General features: G+C 38.6%; 1 protein-coding gene across 11 annotated transcripts in view; it reads right to left on the reverse strand.

The window, feature by feature from the left end:
* Positions 1–24,708, reverse strand: part of ANK2 (ankyrin 2) — a 655,140-nt gene that overhangs the window by 317,018 nt on the left and 313,414 nt on the right. For 7 of the 11 annotated variants that reach the window (XM_044224221.1, XM_044224219.1, XM_044224215.1 and 4 more), the window contains exon 1: positions 7,369–7,559. The exons of 2 other annotated variants lie outside the window; for them this stretch is intronic. In XM_044224221.1, coding sequence (XP_044080156.1) covers positions 7,369–7,452 — 84 coding nt within the window. In that variant the 5' untranslated portion in view covers positions 7,453–7,559. Of the gene's footprint in view, positions 1–7,368; positions 7,566–24,708 lie in introns of those variants that run through there. 2 more of the 11 variants (XM_044224181.1, XM_044224179.1) reach the window with 1 other exon arrangement.

Below are 24,708 nucleotides of genomic sequence, written 5' to 3' on the forward strand. Positions count from 1 at the left end.
ATACAAATACAAGTGGGGCAAGGCTTCGTAGATAAGTGATTAAAGAAATATATGCTATAAGAGAAGGACACAAAATAAGCCTCCCACATGAGATGGATTATAAAACGTGAGCCTAAAATTGACCAAGGCACAGAGCGTAAGGACAGGTCAGGGAGAGTTCACCCACAAAATTTATGGCTCTAAACTACAACAAATATCTCAACAGTTTCCTAATATTAAGTGTGACTTGTAATTATATGGTTGAGGTTGCCCCATTTGGGTTCCTATCTATCCTCACTCTTCACACTTAAGCATTAGCCATAATCCAAGGCTCAAGGCAATGACTCACCCACTTGTACAGCTTAATTTTTAATCAAATCACACTGATCTCTTACCTTCTCCAGGCTCCTACAGAATTTACTTTTGGCATTGCACAATATAGTACTTATAATACTTGTTAAGTATAAGTATTACATAGTACTTCTAATATTTCTGAATTGCTCATTACTTTTTTTTTTAATAGAAATGTCTCCCCAAACAGAACACAAACTCCATGAAGGTAACAATCATTATCTTTCATCCCCGAAATGCCGTAAAAGCAAATCCAGTGCTCTACACCTAGCAAACCGATACAATGTTGAATGTTCAATGTTCAATGTTCACTCAACAATTGTTGAATGAAGGGAGCTTTCCTATGGTTTAGGAGGAAACACCTAAATTAAACTGAGTTAAACAAGCTGATTCTTAAAAATTGAAGCTCACTAAGCAAACGTTAGAAATCAGGTCTTTGTCTTAGTGAGTACATCACTAACACAAATTAGTGGGTAGAAGATGATAGTTGTTTGTGAGTTAACAGAAAAACATAACTAAAAACCAAGTCTGATAAGTAAGTAGAAGCTCACCCTCTAGATTTAGGTGTATCATTAATTAGAATATATTTTACTCTCTCCTTCTGGCTTTTAAAAATTGACGCTCCACAAAGCGTTGGCAGGTATTAATGGATTTTGAAGAGGAATATTCTCTCATATGTATTTGGTCTCAAGTGTATAAAATAGTTCATTTTTTTCTATCAAAAGATGGTCTCAGGGTGCCTGGGTGTTTTGGTCAGTTAAATGTTGACTTGATTTCCCCTCAGGTCATGATCTCAGGGTTGTGAGACGGAGCCCTGTGTCTAGCTCCACACTCAGTGGGGAGTCTGCTTGAGATTCCCTCTCTCTGTCCTTCCCTCCACCATCTCTTTTCCTCTCTTTCAAATAAATACATAAATCTTAGGTGAAAAAAAAAAAAAAGATGGTCTCATTTGGTAGCAATCCCAACTCTACCCTTTCAAGTAAAAGGAAATTGAGATGGTAAGTTTATTTGTTGTGATGAATCCTGCCAGTGCCCACTGAGATAAAAATAGTGGTTTTATTTCTGCTACCAGCAGGAATTAGAACACAATACAAGCAGGAAAGAAACAAAGCTGTGGGCATATTTATACTTTAGTATGCTCTAAATTGGGACAAGATAGTAACAAATGCAGACTTAAAAATCTTAATCCTATTTCAATATGCATTCACTTGTCTCTTCAGAAACTTTATTGAGAAGGAAAAAGAAACCAGAAATACTTCAGGAAAGAGTATATGAGAAAATGTGTTCTTCCATATTTTCTTTAAATTTCTTTAAATGTTCTTTCATAGGACAATTATTGAAAATATCATACTAACAAAGTTTCCCAAGAATTAGAACAAAGTTGTGAAAGCAAGATCTTTTTATGCTAGCTTAATTAAATACACCTAAACCACATAAAGATACCTGTTTATTTATATTATCCCATTCATTGTTGTAGATTTTCAAAGTCTAGTACATGTCTGTATAGTCTGAAAGAAACATCCACACCCACGTAAAATGTAATGCGACCAAAAGGAGGGGAAAGAGGAGTCCTGATTGGAAGAATATTACGAACAGCCAGGAAAGAAATCACCCTTATGCATTATTCCCCGATCCGAGTCAGCATTTTAGAGAATGTATTCAATGGGTAAAAGACAGGAAGTAACACTGAAGGGGGAAATCCGGAGGATATCTTAGCAGATGATGAAACTGTAGGTACCTTAGAAGCTTTGCAGAAGACACAGAGGTATATCTTAGCACCTGGTTTCCATGGGAGAAATGGTTCAAAACATGTCATTTGCTGAAAAGTAGGAAAAATGCCTATCATTTCTCCAGTGCCATCCCCACATAGAGTCTGAGTCTCCAATTCCTCATCTACAAAACTGGGGTAAAAATACTCACTGAGAATTATTTCAAAGATCAAATGAGATGGTGGATGTGAAATAATTCTACGTCCCAGATGTAGAATAGAATAGGAAGGAAAGTGCTTTCTATTCTCACGTCCTTGTCATTGCTGTCTACACTTCAAAGAAATAAATCTAAGAGCCATGTAATAACCTAACACATCTCACTGAAATTAGAGATTCTTCCTTCTAAAATAACTCACTTCATGCCCGCTGACCACATTCTAAAGCAATGGTTCTAACCTCCAGTGTACATAAAATCAAGGAGTTGGAAGTCTGTTCAAATCACCAAAAGTGACTGAGCCAGTCTGAAGTGGGTCCTGAGAATTCTCTTCTTTTAGAAGGCAACCCAGGTAATTCTGGTAGCTGTGGGCAGCAGACAACACTTTACTAGTATCTAAAAAAGATCCTTGGCAATGAATATCTTAGCTATGACTTACATATGAAATTATCAGTGGAAAATCAGTATCATAAAGGTAGGTAGAAAGAGCTAGAAACAGAGACATGAAAAGAAAACTACAGAATACCAGGTTGTATGGGATTTTTCTTTCCAGTAAAAAAATCTCCATCATCTCTGACAGATGGTCATCCGAAATACCTTCAGTGATGGGGAATTGCTGTCTTCAGGCAACATGTGCTATTTTGGGTTATAAACTCATGTTTTTAAAAAAAAAAGGTAAATCATAAGTTATTTGGGAAAATTGAAGAAATGGGGCTATTTTTCAGGATGAATTGTACATGAAAGCCTTTCTAGCCTTGATTGAACGAGGTAAGGCACCAGCTAAAGTCAAAACTAATCTGACTGCAAGAAGATTTGAACACCCAAATGCTGGATCTGCTACCTGATTCCACTAAAAAAGCCATGCATTCTGTGTCTGCTGTAAAAATAAACTTTTTTTTTCTATGTCTCTCATTCACATTTCAGTGGTGCAACATTTCAGTCATACATCTGGTATCACTTTCATCTCCCTATTTAGGTAGTGGCAAGTAAACAGCAATAAAAAGATATATAACCAAAAAATGTTGCAATGCTTATGACTATTCTAAAATAACAGCCCAGAACAAAACATCTTAAGTGAATATAAAATGTGCTACAAAGCCATTTTACCACATTACTCTATTGAAAACAATAGTATTTATATTTGAATATTTATATAGGTGTTCCAACAAATGAGTGAATTGTTATTAAGCCATTTAGTTGTTTACTCGTTTAAAAGAATTCACAAGGCTTAGTGGTTTCAGATGGCTCTGTCACGTGTGATTGATGCTGGGGCATTTCCATTTTCATTTATGTAAATTATCAAAGGCTCCTACAGCTTCTTCTGGTACAAATCCACTGCCTTGTCACTGATGCAAAATTGGAAAGTGTGGGGTACTGCACTCTAATACGGTCTTGAATTATTTTAACCTAATCTACCAAAATATTGTCTGGAATAAGAAATTTTCGCCACATTGTCCAGGGTTTAGACTAGGCTAAAACCTCTCATCCAGACACCATATAGGTCTCAGTGCTTCCTTTTAGTCCAGGATTCCAGCTAAGAATTAGAGTAGTTCCCATTTCCTCTTTTCTATAGAACAGCCGCTAGAACATCCACACCAACTCTGTACCTTGGGCAATATTCGTTTGTGTGAAATCACTGGGCCTGAAGGATACTATCTGCTGAAGTAGCAGATGAAAAAGATTTCTCTGAATACTTTAGCAACAAGAATATCTGATTTATTTTCCTTGAACACTAAAGAGCATCCAGCAACAAATAAATCTCTCTCCCTCTCCAAAAGTATCTTTGTGTTCAAGCTTGAGAAAGAGAAAAGCAGCATCCAGGAGCTAACTGATACTATCCCATTGGCCTTTGTGTTCCTCTACTGAACACAAACAATGTCACAGAAGCATCATTTTTAGACAAGGCCATGCTGTGACTGGGATGGGGCAGGTCAGAAATGGCACCACCCCCTTATCATGCCTGAACACAGACAAAATATGAACACTGTCCAAGCCACAAAATACCAGACGTGCCCCTCTCCTGCTAAATGAGAGATTGCTAATGTTTTTTCTTTTTCTTTTTTTTTTTTAAACCAGCTACAGCCCAAACCCAAATCCTATGAGACCTTTCTAACTCAGTTCCTCATGATGTGCATCCTCCCTCAACGCAATGAGTTGTAACCCAACACACATTCAACCACAGGTGTGTTCCTGGTGGTCTCTGCGTGGAGGGCATTGACAAGCTCAATTACTGAAACCAGAATAGAAATTTTTTAAGAAAAGCTGGAATAATTTCCATCTTCAAGGTACTCACTAAAATCCTAATAGAAAATAAATCCCTTGAGCTTATTTTCTCACATTGTGGGTTTCGTGGTAAAAGACCCTTTAGTTCTCTCCCTCAGAGGAATTACTTTAGTGAGATGTAGAATAAACAAGTGCATTATGGCTCATCTGTTAAATATTTACTAGAGGAAGAGGCATGTTTTCAAGGCATATGATTCATCATATTAGATCAACACCCAAGCCACAGTAAACCCGGTGGTCCACAGTCCTGGGTGCTTATACAGAATCCTACAATGGATTCAATGTGAACCACTAGTAGAAAAACAGACAATTAAAGTGATATGGCACTGGCTTTGCTCAAATTCTTGCTTTTTTCAGATTTTTTTCCTTATTAGAGATGCTTATCTCTTGATTATTATTCCCTCATCAAAGCATATTTAATGGTCTAGCTTATAAATATGAAAATCCAAGATGCCTGCTGTGAAAAAAAGATGTGAAGCAGTAATCTAAAGATCTGAGTATGTTTATGTAAGTCTCAAATAATTTGTATGAGATAAAAAGTTTCCAATTATAGTATATAACTTTTGACCTTTTGAAAAATGACTACTAGCCTTTGCAAAGTATGAATATTATATCCTGCCTCTCTTAAAAATATAAACAGACTTTCCTTCTCTAGGGCTTATTCCAATAAATAATTTCCATTCAAGAAACAGTAACAACACCTAAAAGTCATTGCCATGAACTGCATATTAAATACTGCTCAAGGAATTTGATGTACATTATTTCTAATCCTCACAAAATACCAAAAGATACGTAGAATAATTCACATTTTATAGATGAGGACCTACATCAAAGAAATTAAATGATATGCTCCAAACACACTATATAAAAGGATAGAGCTCAGATTCAAACCCACTTATATCTGACTTGACAAACTGAAGGATGTTTACTTGGGTGTGCATGTGTGTGTGTATGGTGTGTATGCTTTCTTATTAGGTGAAATTACTTTTAATCCTCAATATTCACTGTGCTTTAATAGCTCTTTAGTATATTCCTCTGAATGTGTGTAAAAATTCATACACATATTCAAAACTTGCTACTAATTCCTATCCTTTCAACTGCAAGTTTGAAAAGAATGTATTCCTAAATAAATATATTTGAGAAAATATACTAAATACATATTAAAGTTATCACCTATAATGATTTCATTAGCTCTACCCCCTCAAATATTTTAAGATGGCTTTTGCCGTGTGAATTTAGGATCAACACTCAGAGCTTAAAATCTCCATGATACAGACTCCCCACCCCTTTCATAGTTCTGAGTATAATGTTTCTAATGCAGCACAGGGACTTCAGAGAGAAATTGCAGAGGAATTTGAAATGAGAGTGTGAATTCAAGCAAAAACTCCTTCTTTCTTTTTCCCTATCTCTTGCTCTCTTTTTCTTTTCTATGTGTTTTTTTTTTCCCCTTTTTAAAATGTTGATCAATTAGCTAACGCTCTACAAATAATGCCATCGAGGGCTGGAGGATCCAGAATCGTCAGGTACAAAAGGACATTCCCCCAACGTTCCTGCCTGCCCCGAATTATCCTTTGCCTTTATCAGACTGTACCACACGATCCTTATGCTATTCTTTTAAAAAATTTTATATGGGGGTATGCTTATTTTTATCAAATTACAAGGCACCATAGAAAGAGACTAATATCTTGTTTACTAATACCATGATCTTTTAAATATCAGAGGTATAATGATTTCCAATTTCTTAGATCACGAGACATGTAGGTACCAGAGACCTATAATTTCAAAGTGCAGTGCAATTTTAAAATGCATTGCATTTTGTCAAAATGAAAAATGTTCATTTGTCCATGATAATGTTTTTAACGTGCTCATTCAAGAGGCAAAGCATCTAATGTTGGAATGCATTTACATTAGGATCATCTTAGATTCTGCCCATCTTATTGCCTCAAGAAATAAATGGATTTTAGGGGAATTTATTTTTTAAAGACATCTCTGTCCGAGGTGGGGCTCATATTGCTCGGTGAGGCTGCAACAGTTTTCCAGAAGGAGTCAGGCCATAAAGAAAGAAGTGCTGGCATTGGGTGGGGCTGAATAGTTTGCATCTTTTCCCACTGTTTCTCACTGGTATCGTTTCCACGAAAATCAAGGGTGTGGGAATGTGTGCCAGGCTAAGAAATCCTACAGACTGCTTTGTGTACCCAACACCCCCAGCCCATAATATCTTTATCTTGGCCGTTTATCTTAATCAATGAAAGAGCTATCACACTATCATGTCTGGGAAAACCGTAAAGGAGCTAAACACACCAAAGAAACATCACACTGAGGATCATATTTCTCCTGTCACAACAGTCTCTTCTCCTTAGAAAGAACACACTCAGCACGGAACCAAAAGGCATTTGCTGTATGGCCATCTGAAGATCATCCCCGAGCACACATCTGGCCAAAAATCTTCCTTTTGCTTCACAATCCACCTTGCTTAACATTTGCTTTTAAACTCACTCATCCTAAAAATAAAATGACTCTTTCTGTATATAGCCAGTGAACACCAGAAGCATCCAACAGTGGCCACAAGCCTCAATAATACACATGCAGAACACACCTTATCTCTGTTCACTTCACCATGCTCTAGTCAATGTATCCATTACGAACCCTGGTTCCTTTCCTGTTCTCAGAAAGCAGCAGTCTGCACCTGCCTCTTTAAAAAGCAATGTTTGGCACTGCTATAGTCTATAGTTACTCATAATGCTCCACGGTTTCTGTAATCTCATTGACATTACACACTAACACATACACACACACATCTCTCTACAGACATTCCTAATTCCGGCCATTTACCTTTTTGGGTTTTTTTCTTCTCTGACTACCGCCGTTGAACTTCTCTCCACTGTCGCTTTTCTGAGCTGCATCTTCGTTCATCATTTTGAACAGTTTGGAAAGAAAATAGCTCTGCCATTAAACCCTGCTGCTTTCACAGACCACTAGCGAGTATGCACTTACTGGAGGAAAGCAGGAGGAGGAGGAGGGGTGGGGAAGGGGCGCGCGCTGGGAGGGTAAGGACGGTGACGTTGCCATGGCAGCAGCTGCCACAACTGTTTATCTAACTGCATTGTTAAATCTGATTCAACCAATTACCATCAGGGACCCAGGACGGCTACAATGAAGAAAGCCTTGAAAAAACAATGCCAGGGACTCGAATGATATGGGGACTCTGCTAGTTGGTTCCTGACACACCTTCAATTCGATCAGCTCTCAACCCACACACAAAACCTGCACTTAATTTTCTTCCTACAAGTACTTCAACACGGAACAGACACAATGCATGATGAGAAAACTCTTAACAGTCTCAAATGTGTTTCTGAACCTGAAGAGATACATTTCAGCCAGTGAAGATGCTACTCAAGGAAAATGATTAACTGTTAATATCCTAAAGTGCAGGTAAGAAAGTTACAGTTTTGTGATGTTATTCACTTGATTCCAAATGATACTCTTCCAAAACTCGGCTCAAGGATGACTTTTGTCATGAAGCTTTGAGAAGCTGTTCCCCATCAACCAAGTAAAACAGACCACTCCCTCCTCTGGGCCACCTCCTTCCACTGTACACTTCGGACAAGCACCTGCGACACATCTCCTAACTCCACGTTCCCATCAGGAGTTTCTTCAAGCCAGGGATAGTGAGTGTGAGTGTGTGTGTGTGTGTGTGTGCGTGCGCGCGCGCTTGGGTACACATGCTTGGGTTGGAAGGAGATCATTAAATTTCCCAGAACCAAGCATGATGCATAATATATTTAAGGCAGTTAATTAAGGTTTGTCAAATATATATGTAATATGCGGGGTAACACAAATACAAGAAACTCAAGCAGTTAAAACACTGTATAACTAATCTTAACCTAATTCTCCTTATTAACTGGTAAATAAAACACAATCCCTGCTTTCAAGGAGCTCATATATAAAGTTCCAGAATTATTCTTGATAAGAAAAGAAAACAGGGCTGGTTTTTATCACAGGAAACCCAATTTTGTCTTCTGGATCAAGGTGCCATATTTGTATATTTGTACTTATTAAATTGTGGATGCAACCAGAGCCCAGCATATTTTGTACAAATACACATGCACACACTAAACTCTCATCCCAATTCCTAGAAAACAAACTCACTGTATAATACACAGAATACTTGTATGTAAAAATAAAGTAAGGATCAACCTAATGAGATAAAGCATATAATACACTTTGAAAATGGAAGGTGCCTATGTAAATGTATTATTGCGTTGTTGATCCTACCATTATTATTACAAATATACGTAATCTTCAACCTAGAAAAATCAACCTGAAAAATGTTTCTTACATGGAAATGGCTACCAAAATTAAGAAGTCAGCTTTCCAATAAGCATGAGAAGGCAAATTACCTTCTCTCCCCACTGCTATTGGGACTGCCCTTCCTCTCTGTTTTAGTACCCCCCCCAAGACCTTTGCACACCCTCATCTAGAGTCAACCGAGTCTTTCTGCCCCTTCCTCTCTCTACCCTCCTTCTGCTTGACCAGACACACCCCACCAGTGACACCTTGGATCCCACAGCCAGGAAAGGGGCAATGGGCCTCTTTTTCTGAATCAAAACCCTAGAGGAACCTCTAGGAAGCCTCTGAAAGCCCAACTCCCACTGTTGTCAGAGCCCGCACAGAAATCCCCCACCGTATCCTCCCAATCTGCTGCTTTCCCCTCAGCCATCCCACTTATTCCTTTACCCATTCCCATGGTGCCCCACTTACTTGACCTTGCTTAGGAGCACCCTCAGCCTGGAAATTGGGTTCATTTACTCAATAAGCATCTGTCAAATGTTTACCATGTACCAGGAACTAAGCATTAGGGATAGACTGTCCTAACCACTGGGGATAGAAAGGTCAACAAAACTGGCAACGTATCTGCAATTGTGGTGCATCATTGCAATGTAAATTGCAAAGAAGTGTACTTCATATTTCAATGCTTTATGAATGAGGAACATCTGATTATGTTCAGACAGCCTCTCATAACAGTCTCTTCTCTATAAACACCCAAATACATAGTACATATTGAGGCCTCCAATTTTTTTTTAATTTTTTTTTATTTTTTTATTAACATATAATGTATTATCAGCCCCAGGGGTACAGGTCTGTGAATCGCCAGGTTTACACACTTCACAGCACTCACCATAGCACATACCCTCCCCAATGTCCATAACCCCATCACCCTCTCCCTACACCCCTCCCTCCACCCCCCTCAGTTTGTTTTGTGACATTAAGAGTCTCTTATGGTTTTTCTCCCTCCCAATCCCATCTTGTTTCATTTATTCTTTTCCTACCCCCTCAAACCCCCTCCATTGCATCTCCACTTCCTCATATCAGGGAGATCATATGATAGTTGTCTTTCTCCGATTGACTTATTTCGCTAAGCATAATACCCTCTAGTTCCATCCACGTCGTCGCAAATCAGGCCTCCAATTTTAATAATGAGCTATAAACTTCTGGATGTTTGATGTTGTTCTAAAATATCACTTAAGCTTTTATATAATATATTTCCATTACAGAGTGAAAGTACTGCACAAACACTGCACCATATAGCATACCATAGATGTCAATATCTATACTGAAAGTGTAAAGTGAAATCTCATTACATAGATAAATAAAACAGCTTCTAGTAGTGCCATGTTCATTACAGCAGTAGAAAGTAAATATCCTACATAGGAAGAATGTCAATAAGATGTCATGGTGTTGTAGATGTTTCAGTTCCACTTTTGAGACTTCCGATCAATTTTTTTGGTGCCTCCCTGTTCGATACTAACTTTGTATTCTCATAGGTCATGTGTTTGACTGGATTCTAAACTCCTTGAGGGCAGGATTTTTAAAAATATTTATTTATTAATGATTTTTTTACTTATGATTATATGATTTAATTATTATTGTTAATTTAAGATTATTTATTTATAAGATTTATTTAAGATTTATTTATTTATTGAGAGAGAGAAGAGTACGGGTGGAGGGAGAGGCCAAGGGAAAGGGAGAGAGAATCTTCAACAGATTCCCAGCTGAGCACAGAGCCTGACTTGAGGCTCGATATCATGATCCTGAGATTAGGACCTGAGCTGAAACCGAGAGTCAGTCCTTCACCCAACAGAACCACCCACACGCCCTGTGTTGAGGGCAGGATTAATGCCTATTTTCACATTCCACATGGAGCCTAAGTCACTGCACGACCCATATAATAATAGGGGTCCAAGAACTTTGAATGCAATAAAGAAACATTTTCAATATTTACCACCCAGTTTATATTTATGGTTAAATTTCCAATGGGTAAATTCTTTATTTCTTAGATTTTCTTTTTATGTACTTCCTGATATCTAGGAGCTAATGCATAATAAGATTTTTTAAAGATATTTGAGAAATTGGAGTTGCTGCTGCTAAGATAGCAATGATGATAACACCTTACATTGGTAAAGCATTTTATAATTCATATAATTTCAAGTTCCTAGGATAGAAGTCCCATGAAGCCTGAGAACTTTGTTCTCAATGAAGCATGTCAAGCACTTACGCAATACTGGCATGTGACACACCCTCAAATATTAAGTGACTTCAACAGGATTCTCACCACCACACAGGGAAAGGGTTAATATCAATCACAGTACAGGTTAATAATAACGGGTTATAAATAAAAAATAAATAATAAAGGGTTAATATCAAACACAGTACTGAGGGAGGAAGTGATTTTGGTGACTTCCCCAAGATAACAAAATTAATAAAATACAGAGCTAAAGGGAAAAATCACAGAGCTAAAGTTCTGATTCTAAGGCCACTGTTCTTTTATTAAATCATGGCTGATTTAACAAAGTGCACACTTAATCAAGTGTGGTAAGATGAGCAAAGACTAAGATGGAAAATGCCAAGAGCAGAAACCACAGTTAGATGACAGTGGCCTAAGTAGAAAAAGGAAATCTTTATTGATTTTAGGCTAAGCATATTTAATAGGCACAGAGTTTTAGACGTGACTGTATATTAATTTTAATATGCCTACTCTATTTTGTTGAACCACCAGAGTTAAAAGGATTACAAAATGTGACACATACTACTTCAAAAAAACTTGTAACATTATTTGAGTGGGAGAAAGTCCCCTGAAGTATAAGCAATTATGTCTTAGACGTAGGTTAACTTCCAAAAGTTCCTTGGTCAGTCAGAGTTGTCAGGTGTTAAAAATACAATTTTTTTTTTTACAGAAACAAAGTTATAAATAAAGGCTTGGTTCTCTAAGACCACCAAAAAAAGCCTTCAAGGGATGCCTGAGTGGCTCAGTCAGTTAAGCATCTGTCTTTAGCTCAGGTCATGGTCACACAGTCCTACGATGGAGCCCAACATCAGGCTCCTGGCTCAGTGGGGAGCCTGCTTCTCCCTTTGCCTGCTCCTCCCTCTGCTTGCACTCTCTCTCTCTCTCTCTCTCTCTGACAAATACATAAATAAAATCTTTATTTGAAAAAAAGCCCTCAAAAGGCTTTCCTATTCACTATTACTTGTGGTAGAAAATCTTAACAACAAGGCAGAGAGAGATTGAATAGTGGTTTATCAATTTCTCTTTTCCCTTAGGCCACTGTCATAGTTGAATTGTGTCCTGCAAACCACACACCCCCACAACAAAAACTACGAACACGTGTTTAAGTCTTAACTCTCAGTACCTGTGTATGTAACCTTACATGGGATTAGAGTCTCTGTAGATGTAGTCATGTTAAGATGAGGTTGTAATGGATTAGAGTGGCCTTATTCCAAGGACTGACACCCTCATAGAAAAAGAGAAGACAGAGAGACACAGAGGGAAGACAGCCATGTGGAGACCTGGGAAGAAATTGGAGAAATGTAGCTGCAAGCCAATGATGACACACTGCCAGCTAGCCACCAGAAAGAAGCTATGAGTAGGTAAGGAAAGATTCTTCTCTAAAGCCTTCAGAAGCAGTCTGGCCCTGATGACACCTTGATTTCAGACTTCTACCCTCCACAACTATGTGAATAAAGTTTTGTGATTTTTAAGCCACCCAATACTTTGTTTTAATGACCCTAGGAGAGTACAACCATATTTTCCAGCTACCTTTGCCACTGGGTGCAGCCATGTAACTTAGTTCAAGCCTGCAGACAAGACGGAAGTGTTTGCCACTTTCAGGTCTAGCTAAGAAAACCCTCCCATGAGCGATCTCTCTTTACCCATCTAATGGCTAAATACAGAGGAAATACATAATCTAGAAGGTGGAAGAGCAACAGGTAGGAAAACAGCTCGACTTCCTGAGTCACTGTGTGGAGCAGAGTTTCACTTCTTCCTATTCCCTCCTCACTGACCCTCAGTAGACCTGAGTAACTTTTTCTCATCAGTGTTTCATCACTGAGATGATGGTGTTGTTTGTTACAACAGTTAGCCTATGGGACCTAACCAGATCTACTTATGTTTTCCAGGGATTCTGGAGCTACACTCCTATTTTTGGTCGCCTATTGTGTGAACGATACTCTCAGTGCATCAAACCCTTTAGCCATGGGAAATGGAGCCAACGTCCAGGAGCAAAGGAGCTACTCTGATGAAAAAAGAATCATAAGGAATTAGAGGGGAATCAAAAGAGATGAAAAGAAAAATATTATTGATTGGGGTGGATATGAGAAAGGGGATACCTGATGGGTCCCAGGGGATCACAATCTCAAAGCAGCTTTGGTCCACTCTCCTTTTTCTCCTATCTCTCTTCCTGAATAAACTCTTTGTTTCTTTTCCTGTTTCCAAATGTCATTGCTTATGATCCAATGAGGATGAGAACATAGAATGATTGTCCATTTTACCAGCAAGCACAAAGCTTCTTGAGGTTGTCTAAAGATTCTTCTTTTTCTTTCCTTTTTTAGTACTTTTGTTATCAATGGGGAAGAATAGGAAGGAAAGGATAGAAAACAAAGGACCAACATAGTTTCTCAAAGTTCACCATAAAAAGTCCTAGTATGTGTTGGGCTGTAGATACTGTTGGGCTCAGATCCACTTCTGAATGTCAGGGCTGCTGTCTTCTGGTGCTTCTCCTGAATTGCCAGGTGTTCTGCACAGGTCTTATTCAATATGGTCTCTCTTCCACAGGAAACCTGGGTGGACTCTAATAGTTAGACCTCCTTGGAAGCTGAAGTCAGGCTTACAGGCCAGGCAGGAGATCTTCTCATTTTCCCTTCCCAGCTCTTTGCAGTTCCATCAGCAGCAGCAGCAGGAAGTACTTCCTCTCCTTCCTTGTGATCCACCTCTTCTTCTCATCTATGATTTCCCCTTCCATTGTTCATTTATTCCTTTAGTCATGCAACAGATATTTTATTGGGTGACTGACACCTATATATTAGGCCTCATGCTTAATGTTGGGGCATTAGCATAAATTAGATAATCCTTGCATTTAAAGAGCTTACAATCTAAAAGTGGGACAATCATTGAACTAGAAGTGCAGGGACTCTATTTATAGAGGAGAGTAAGTGCATGATGGAAGTATAAAACAGGGATCTCCAACCTTCTGAAAGAACAGGACACGCTTCTGAGAGGAAGTGACTCAAATACTGAGAGGATTCAAAAGATGAGTAGGAATTATCAAAGTAGAAAAGAAGGTGCAATGTGGGTTTGGAAAGAATGGGAAGAACATGGCATTGGCAGAACTGAGAAAGGCCCATGTGGTTGTACAGTAGTCAGAAGGCAGACCTGCAGTAGTGACTCCATCCTATGCCTTAAAGTATCACCAAGTGTGCCTCTCCATACACCGACTATTGCTCCAAGTAAGTATCCATGTGTGACATCTAATCATTACTATACAATCTATGAACCATGTAGCAAGATGGCCCTGTTAGCTCAGGGATGTTAAAACCAGGTAATATAGCCAGAAAAAGCAGATTTGGCGACCATATAACATATCCTCTCTAGAGTTTCAGGGAATTTGTTTAGAGATAGAAAAGCAATCCTTGCTCTGGAGATGAAAAATGCCATGACCACAAAACTGAGCACATCCCCCATGAAGAACTAGGAACACTTAAGAAGCCATACCCGGCAACTTCCCTCAGCCTAATGTCACCAAGTCCCTTGGTAAAAGTATATACTCACTGTGCTTATCCCAATAAATTTATAACACAACAAAGTATTCATATTCACAAAACCACCACTTCAGTCTTCCGTGGGACAACTCCAGGCTGCTGCAAAGTAAAAGGTGAGGCCGGCATGCGAAGTAGCAGAGGTTTACGGAGGGATCACAGAGCAGAGAGTCTAGTAAGCCATGTTAAGGGCGTGGGATTCAGACTGAAAAGCCACATGAAGCCATCTCCCATGGTTTAAGGAGAGGAGCAAAATCATAAGCTTTTGTGGTTTTGTTTATGTTTTAAAGAGTATTCTTTGTAAGGAACTATTGTGTGGGAGCCAAACAGAGAATGGGGGCGCCTGGGTGGCTCAGTGGGTTAAAGCCTCTGCCTTCGGCTCAGGTCGTAGTCCCGGGGTTCTGGGATCGAGCCCCGCGTCGGGCTCTCTGCTCGGCGGGGAGCCTGCTTCCTCCTCTCCCTCTCTGCCTGCCTCTCTGCCTACTTGTGATTTCTGTCTGTCGAATGAATGAACAGAATCTTTAAAAAAAAAAAAAAAAAAAAAAACAGAGAATGGATGTGAAGGCCTGTGTTTCAAAGGCTCTATCGGCAGTCTGGGAGGAAAAAGAGATGGTGGCAGAGTGGACAGACACACTAGTCTGTCACCATTAACGGTGTTTCATTCATAAGCCCCAGGAGAAAGTAAGAAGCAAGAAGACGGCTGTAGAGAGGCCTCCTGCCTAAACAGCAAGGAAAAGAGACTTTATCTTCATCAAAGTCTTGGATTGGGAAGAGGCCTCAAAGAAAAATTTTTGAAACCCATTTCGTTTAACAAATCAAAGAACAAAATTCAGAAAGATTAGAGATTGCTCCCAAGACTCTCGAACTAGTTAGTAGCATAGGGAGGACCACGATCATGCCACCTCACTGAGCAGCCTTTACATGTGAATAGATTTTAAAAGCCCAAGTCAAATCTTAGCTGCTATTATTTGAAATTAAGGAACCATCAGCTCCTCATAAGGTATAACAACAGACCAGGGGAAAAATAGTCCACTCCCTCAAGGAATGATTAGGAAAAAGGATCCATGTTTCTCATGTAAATATGGTATGTATCCTGACCTGGGTTGTATGGAGTTCAACAAATGTGTCATTGAGACAGATCTTAAAGCAGCAACAACAACCAATTAGGAAACTGCTTCTTTCACTTTATGCCAGTCTTATATAACGTTTGCCAAAGAGGTATTTGGTTGCAAAAGGTACCATGTCCAACCTAAAAAAGAGAAATTTTGGAACACATGACATACAATTTTAGCACCTCAATCCACCTGAGGCAGAAGATCATTAAAATTAACATAGTGATTAATTATGATCTCACTTTACATAAACATTAGCAACAATATTTTAGATCAAATGTAGTATGCCCCAGGAGAATAACAAAATGTGGGTGAGCTCAGTATGTACATGTTCCTGTCTAGGTCAGTTTTTTAGGACGTGCTGTTACCTGCTTGCTCTACTACAGGGTAGCTCTGCTCAGTCTCCAGTGATATTAGTTCTTGAAAATAGCTATTATAATTGGGTTTCCCTATAGATGCAAATGAATGGCACATTGGGGTAGGTTGTGTCCTTGACAGATATATTTTTTCTAGTGCAATTTAACTTTATTACTATAAACATTTTAAATCTTAAACCAGCTTAGATATAAGTTATGACAAGTGTTTTTTTTTTTTAGTAAGATTCCGTTGATAAATTCTGAACACAAAAATTATCTAGAGACTTCATATTTAAGTTTTACATAAATATAAATCAGATTTTAAAACCAGTATAACTGTGGTGGTAATGGGAGTGACAAAAACACAAAGATCATGATGTAGAAGGTAACCTAGAGACCATGACATCTAGCTCCTCATTTTCAACAAGTAAGAAAATGGAGCCCAACTAGGTTATGTTACTTACCCAAGGCGGTACCTACACTTAGCAACACTTTGAATAAAATTCCAAGTTTCCTCATTCCTAAACCAGTGTAGATGTCTTCTAGTGGAGGTCTCAACACCAAAATGAGCTTTATGAAGCCCTCCTTCCTCAGCAAACACACAGGCCCACTGATTGCCCAGTTGTTCTCAGAATGGGGGGAAAAAATTATACAACCCATTATATACCAGGCAATTAGAAATATCTCAGGAATTAGAAGCAGAGAGATGAATAAGACAGAATAATTTTTTTTTAGTGTTGCATAATATCCCAAGTTAAGGTGAAGGTTTGCTATAAACCTGAATTACAGTAGGAAAAGGCAAAAGAGGACTAATTGGTAGAGGAGCTTGTTTTCTCACAATGTTACCGTTTGCCAAAGAATCTCAAGAATGAGAGAAAAGCGGGGCACCTGGGTGGCTCAGTGGGTTAAAGCCTCTGCCTTCAGCTCAGGTCATGATCTCAGGGTCCTGAGATTGAGCCCCGCTTCGGACTTTCTGCTCAGCAGGGAACCTGTTTCCCCCTCTCTTCTGCCTGCCTCTCTGCCTACTTGTGTCTCCCTCTCTCTCTGCCAAATAAATAAAATCTTCAAAAAAAAAAAAAAAAGAATGAGAGAAAAGCAATGAAAATATGAAATGGAAAGCTTCAGCAAGCCTTTAAACAAGTGGATATAATCAGATAAGGCAGATGACCAATGAAGTCAGTGTGCTCTTATCATTCCTGTGAATAAATTGTTAATGAATGACCACTACTATTTCTCCCAATTTTTTTAAGTTGGCTCCACAGCCAACATAGGGCTTGAATTCACAACTCTGAGATAAAGAGTCTCATGTTCTACCAACTCAACCAGCCAGGTGCCCCTATTTCTCCCACTTTAAACAAACAAACAAGACAATTCTTTTAAAAGGTCAAAATAAAGAGTTTGTTATCTGTCAGTGCTCCCTAACTTCTAATGCCCTTTAGTCAAGGCTGATGGTATTCCAAATATTTATTACTGTTACAAACTACCTTATAAACTAAGGGTCTTACAATATTTTATTTTGCTCACAAACTCGTGGGCCAGGGATTCAGGAAAGGCTCAACGGACTTATTCATTGTGATTCATGGGCTGCCAAGTAAGGCAGCTAGGACTGGAAGATCCAGTTCTACCTCAGCATCCTCACTCACCTATCAGCTTCCTTGGTGCTCTTTGGCCCCTCTCTTTATGCGGCATCTCATGTGCTCAAGTCACTCCACATGGTATGGGCTTCCTACTGTTGAATGGTGTCAAAATGTTTGTATTCTTCCAGGACAACTAGCTTTGAAGAGGCAGGAAGCAGAAAGCACCAGGCTAGTTAAGGGCTCTGCCATATTTTATTGGTCAAAGAAGCTGCTGGGCCCAAATTCAAGCAGTTAAAAAAAAAAAAAATGGACTCACCTCTTGATGAGAGGGAGTGGACAGGTCACACTGCAGAAGAACATATGAAATGGGAGCCATCTTGGAAAATGTAATCTGCCACAGATGGCTAGCAAGTCAAGTAGGCCATGAGGGAGATGAAGTGTAAGAGCTGACTTTGCATACAATAAACACAAGGTCTTTTCCCAAATGAGCAGACTCTGCTAGCTAGAAATGCACTGCTCTGCATCCTTTTTTTTTTTTTTCCTACTAATAAGATTACCAATGTTAATTTCTAGAATGGTTAACTACCTATTACTAGGTCAAAACCTACTATGTCCTCTCAAAGCAAAGTCTCTGTTGATCTCTGAAGATGAGTTTCATGTGTATACTTTCTAAACATGAGTCATTGTATCTAATGCATTCACAGGAAGTATTGTATATTTGAAGTACAGCTTCTTTTGCACTTTTCTCTTTACTTTCACTGCGCTTCCCTTGGCCTCTCTCCTACTCTTGCACCCATTCTATCCTTTTATACAACATCACTATTATCTAAAACAATCATAAATTCTACTGTACAAAATGATTTTAAAGAGCTTACAAAGGAAATAAAAGTTTATTATAGGTTAGAACTAACTTGAACGAATGTCTAAAAAAGAGACATGCAGCGCAATCATATTCATTGTTAGCTTTAAACCCAATACCAGGAAATGGTTAAACATACATTAGAGCTGGAGGCAAGATTATTAACTTGTTAACCATGCAGTTACCACAGTCCCAAATTTAGTCTTTAGTACTGATTTGTGTAAATGTTGGGCATTATATTCAGGGCCTTAACAAAGCCTAGGCATCTGATGGGTTCCTTTTGCCATTCAGTCACGATGTCCTCTTCTGTGTAAGCCTCACATTTGGTGTTTCTAGCTTAGAAGCAAAACTAAAACAGCCAATGTTCATTTTAATTATTCAGTCTGCTTAGCTCCCAAGAACAAACTATTTGGGTCATTGATGATATGGTAATAATTGGACCTAGAAAGGGGTGTCAAATTTCAAATCAGAAGAAGAGTCTTCTTCCAGGAAGTTCTTCAAGTCACACAAGCAAAATTTCAGAACCAAAGTATGGTCAAACCATCCATTTTGGTCAGATGGACTCTCTACACAAATTACTACATAATATGTGTTTGCCAGCTTATCTTGCATAATTTTCTTTTGTAAGCATTTAGAATATAACAATAATGCTGTATTCAATGCTATATAGTTTGTAGTGGGTGAGAGCAAGTACTACTTCACGAATCTTATCAGTGAGCCCCAGGATGTTAATAGCACACTCGGATCTTAAGCTGTTCTATCTAAAACTCTAGGAATCTGAGTAAAAACTCATATACAACATTTCAAATTTCATTTATACCTAGCCAATTATCAGGTTTTTCCTGGGTCCATAAACCTCTACACCTGGAAATTATCAAGAACTATGAAGGATTTGAGATCCTACTTATAAGTGAAAAAGCTAGCCTGCTATTATTTTTATGGATACTGCCAGAAGATTCAAGACTCCTGGGTCAGAGACAAAGAACTTTATTACTCATAGCACAGCACAAAGGATGGGTGTCAGTTTTCCTTACTCCCAATTCTCACAGAACTGAGATATAGTCTGGATGGATAGGGTCCAGATGGATATCTGCATACTCAGTGGGTCGAACAGAAAAGAGGAACCCTGACTTTAGGAAACCTGAATCTCATATAGTAGGCAGTAACCATATCTGTACTTTGCTCCAGAGGGAGCCCATTACCTTTATTTTACTGGATAGTAAGCATGCCTGATCTTTGTGTCTCTAACTTCCAAGGCTGTTCACTGTACCAACATCCTTGAAAAAATAGTCTGGAACAAAGACAGTCAGTGTCTCTGCTTGCAAGATGTACAGAAATGTAAGAAGCCCACAGAAAATTCTCTCTTCAACAGGAAGTCTCAAAAAATACAGGTTATCCTGCAGTTGAAGAGATAAATGCCAAATTGCCCTTCGTGACAGTCTAAATTTAAATGGAAACTAAGCAAGATTTCCTGCAAATTCTCTGCAGTCATACATATAACGTCTGTGCAGTAAGTTTTAACAGCTTAGTTTTATCGTTTGGAAGATTTCACACATCATCTGTACTTTTGCCAGAATTATTATGGTATACAATAAGGAACAATAGTTTGAAAGTCAGTACATGGAGGTTTTAATCCCCACGTTGTCATTAACTGTCATTTGTTCACAACAAATCATCTATTTCACCTGGGCTTCATTTTCTGTCTCTCTCCCAAAGTGTGATCACTCTGCTATTTTTCTCCAAGATAGTTTTCTACACCTCTCTCTCTCTCTCTCTCTCTTTTTTTTTATTGCTAATGTCCTTGAATCTACGAACCTACGTTTAAAGGGAAAAAAATGACTCAAAGAGAATTTAGTGAGCAGATGAAATGGCCAGTGATACAGTATCAAACAGAATGTAATGTAACTGTCTTCATTTTCAATTGTCTTTTCTTTTTTCCACTAGAAAACAAATGAAACTGAAGAACTTAACTTTTCTCAAGGTCAACGAACAAAGTTGGAAAATGAGGAAAACAGAAATGCTAACATTTATGACACAAACTAGACCCGGAAAACAACTTTGGCACTAGTACAAATGCTGTGGAGTTTCACCCACCAGTCTGGACAGAAATAAAGAAGTGTCTAGTAGGCTTGAAACTGTATTCACTTTTCCCTTCTTTCTAGTCTCTCATACCCGGGAAATAAAACCTTTTGTTTCTACTTTGGAAATACATCTTATGTATTCCTTCCGTTCTTTGCCTATCACCTGGGTACCACCTCTTTTTCTCTCGTATCCTAACTATTTTAATCAGCAGGATTTGCTGTCTCATCACCTTCAGGTTTCTGCCTCAAATCTGACCTCCAGACTGTTGCACTTTCATTCTTCATAAAGCATTGTTTTCTAGTCTTCAATGTCCTCCTACTAAATTCAAACATCTGCAAGTAGTCCTCAAATTCATTTATATTTTCCTGTTTACAAGGTGGCTTATAAAAGCAGTTAGATAAAACATAACGTGAACAGAACTTTTTAAGATTTATTTATTTATTCTGAGGGGTGGGGGAGGGTGCATGAATAGAGTGAGGGCAGAGGGAGAAGGAAAGAGAAAATTCCAAGCAGACTCCTTGTTGGATGCCGAGCCCAACACGAGGATCCACCCCACAACTCTGAGATCATGACTTGAACTGAAACCAGGAGTCAGAGGCTCAACTGACTGGACTACCCAGGCACCCATGATCAGATTTTTATTAAGGAAATGTTACCAGAGCTTCTAGAAGGAGCATCAGATCCCGACTTGGTGGGTCAGTGAAGACTTCCCAGATTAAAAAAAGAAGAAATACCTATTCTTACTTTTTTCCCTTCTCCCTAAAATCTATCTAACTCAAGTCCCAAATTGACCATGGAGTTTTTTCTTTCTTTCTTTCTTCCTTTCTTTCTTTCTTTCTTTCTTTCTTTCTTTCTTTCTTTCTTTCAAGATTCATTTACTTATTTTAGAGAGAGAGCTAGAGCATGTGCTATGGGGAGAGTCAAAGGGAGAGATAAACCCAAGCACATCCAGGCTGAGCAAGGAGCCCAATCTCACCACCCTGAGATCAGACCTGGGCCGAAACCAAGAGACAGAAGCTCAACCAACTGTGCCACCCAGGCACTCTGACCATGGAGCTTTTTCTAACAACAAATGACATCGAACTTTCCTTCTCTCAAGATCACTATGCCGCTTCTGTGAACTAATCACACAAAGTAGTTAACTGCTGAATGTGCATCTGTCGTGTATGCCCAACCAAATACCTTGCAACATCAAATAAAATAAAATATCCACCAATGAATCCAGGTGATACATATACCCCCTTTGATAAGTATCTTTATATCCTATATGAAAGGCACTATTGGCATTTGTTGTTTCCTCTACAAACTCATAGCAGCTAGAACCAGAAGAGCCAATTTAAAAAAAAAAGTGGGCTGACTTACTTTGCTTAGCATAATACTTTCCAGCTCCATCCATGTCATTGCAGATGGCAAGATTTCATTTTTCCTATGATTGAATAATATTCCATTCTGCATATATGTATATATACACCACATCTTCTTTATCCATTCATCAATCAATGGGCACTTTGGCTGTTTTCTTATTTGGCTATTGTAAATAATGCTACTACAAATATCAGTCAGAGAAAGAAAAATACCATATGATTTCACTCATATGTGGAATTTAAGAAACAAAACAAACAAGCAAAAGAAAACAAAAAAAAGAGAGAAAAAGAAAGGCAAACCAAGAGACAGACTCCTAACTATATAGAACAAACCGATGGTTACCAGAAGGGAGTTGGATGAGGGATGAGTTAAGTAGGTGGTGGGGATTAAGGAGTGTAATTGTGATGAACACTGGGTGTTGTATGAAATTGCGGAATGACTATACTATACACCTGAAACTAATATCATACTGTATGCTAACTAACTGGAATTTAAATAAAACTTTTTCAAAAAGGTCGATATGAACCTAATTTAGAAAAATGGTGGTGTTTCCAATTTTGAACACATTTGGTCCTAGAAAGTATGGTAGATATGACTTGATGTGTTCCTTGATGACCAACAAAATTCCTTGTGCTCCCCAAAACAGTTTTTAATTATATCTAAGCTGCCATTTAAACATTCCTTCTATAGGAAAATGAAATTCATACCCCACTAGAGATTCCAAATACACTTCCTCATCATGATAGTGGGGAAAAGTGGAGAGAAGGATTTTCTGAGATGAAAAAGAATCAAGTAATTTACTCATTCTCTATATTTGCCCAGAAAGACTGTTAATACTCCTTCAGCAAACATTTTTGTACACATGCTCCGTGCCAGGTTCTCTTCTCCATTCTAAAGATACACAGATAATTAAGATGTGATTCTTACCCCCATGGGTATGCATGAAAAAGCATTCTCTTCTCATTGAGAACTCTCTGTTCTTCCTTCACTTTAACCTAGGAATGTTAAAACCACCCCCAGGAGATTCCTTTATATTGGCTGCAGTCTCTTCTCATCAATACTTCTTGCTGGTAGTGCTGGTCACATAGCAGGCAGTGCGTATTTCATGATCAATTGAATAGACTGCTGATAAATCAAGACCATTCACTTATTATTAGTTTAACTGGAAAACTCCATCTGGTTACACGTTAAACAAAAATACAAACAGCAGGGATTCCTCTTCTTGGCCCACCTAAAGAATATTTGTGACATAATTAAAATTGATCTTGATTCCTTCTCTTGGTATAATTTTAATCTTCAAATTTACCCCATCTTCAAGGTTTTCCTGTTCCACCACTCAACCTCAGCCTTAAGTGTTAGAGCCTCTTCCTCTTGAACTTTTTTGGTAATTCCCAGCAAATTACTCGTTATATTCTCCTAGTTAATGGTATGGCAACACACTCACAGAAAAACAGAAAAAGTAGGAAAAGAGATGATCCCCCGGATCACCCAGCGAGGTCTGAAGATGTGGCTGGCAGGAGAGGTTCAGCCAGTAAATCAAGACACATTCTTCGGGATAACTAAGACAGCTTTTCCTAAACTCAGACACATCAGGCACTCAAGGTATAGGAAGGAGACACCGTAGGAGACAGAATGAACTACGTGAACAGGTGACTACTGGAGGCTGGCAACACAGGGATCAAGTGCTAGTAACACACGGGCAGTTAGATTGTTCCTGTGTTGTTGTCTGTACCAGAACCTATGCCCTACAACAAACGGAAAATACCCACTTAATTTGCTTTTTACCATAAAGAGTCACATACCTGGCTGGACTTCTTGATAATGCTGGATGAAGATGATGACCAAACTTGAAATCAAATCCACAAACTTCTTTTTCAAAGTGTCAGTTAATGTTATTAGAGAAAGAAATCTCTCTTCTCCAATCATTTAATAAAAGCACATGATAAAAACACAAAGTTACATTTGATGTGGAGAATTTTTTGGAAGTATGTCTCTATGTTTTTAGATTTAGTTCCCTAAAGAGAGGTGTTTTCCATAACATGCCATTATTCAGACCATGAGTTTTTGGTCTGCTCTATAGGATAAGTAGTTGGGAGACACGAATCCCATTCCTGGATGGACCACAATTACAACTGCTGGCAAGTCACCTGAATCTCTACACCTTTATTTCCAGAAAGGTAAACTACAGGTATGGTTTCCAAGGTTCTTCTTGATTTTTGCCCAAGATTCTTCTAGGAACCTGTAATTCTGGTACACATTCTATCATTCTTACCTTATATAATACAGGACTGTGATGTTAACTATGAGGTTAACACAGTTAAACTGTGTGACACTGGTGGCCACATGATGTTCCTTGGATCTCGACCATGTTTCTCAATTCCAGATAATAAGTAGTTTTCCAAACACGGGAAAGTATAATCTAATTTAAATGTCCTATGTGGGCAAATAGAGGAGTACGTGTGATTCCACAAGTGTGCATGCCTATGCTTTTCCTGACAGTGGAAGCTGTTTTGTGGTATAGTGAATGTCGACTGGACCACTTTTAAAACTCTTTTCAAAACTTGGTTCTTCTGGAGGAACTCACTGTTTTCATGGATTGGAGAAGAATGTTTCACCTAGCTGACAGTAGATGTTTTCAGAAATGATGTATCTAGAACTATTAGATTGAGTTCTAATTCAGCCTAGGATCACCATCCTATCCAAAAGAAAACGCTACAGGGTGACTGTCTCTT

This window comes from Neovison vison, chromosome 11 (assembly GCF_020171115.1).
Source record: "Neovison vison isolate M4711 chromosome 11, ASM_NN_V1, whole genome shotgun sequence".
NCBI classification, from domain to species: domain Eukaryota; kingdom Metazoa; phylum Chordata; class Mammalia; order Carnivora; family Mustelidae; genus Neogale; species Neogale vison.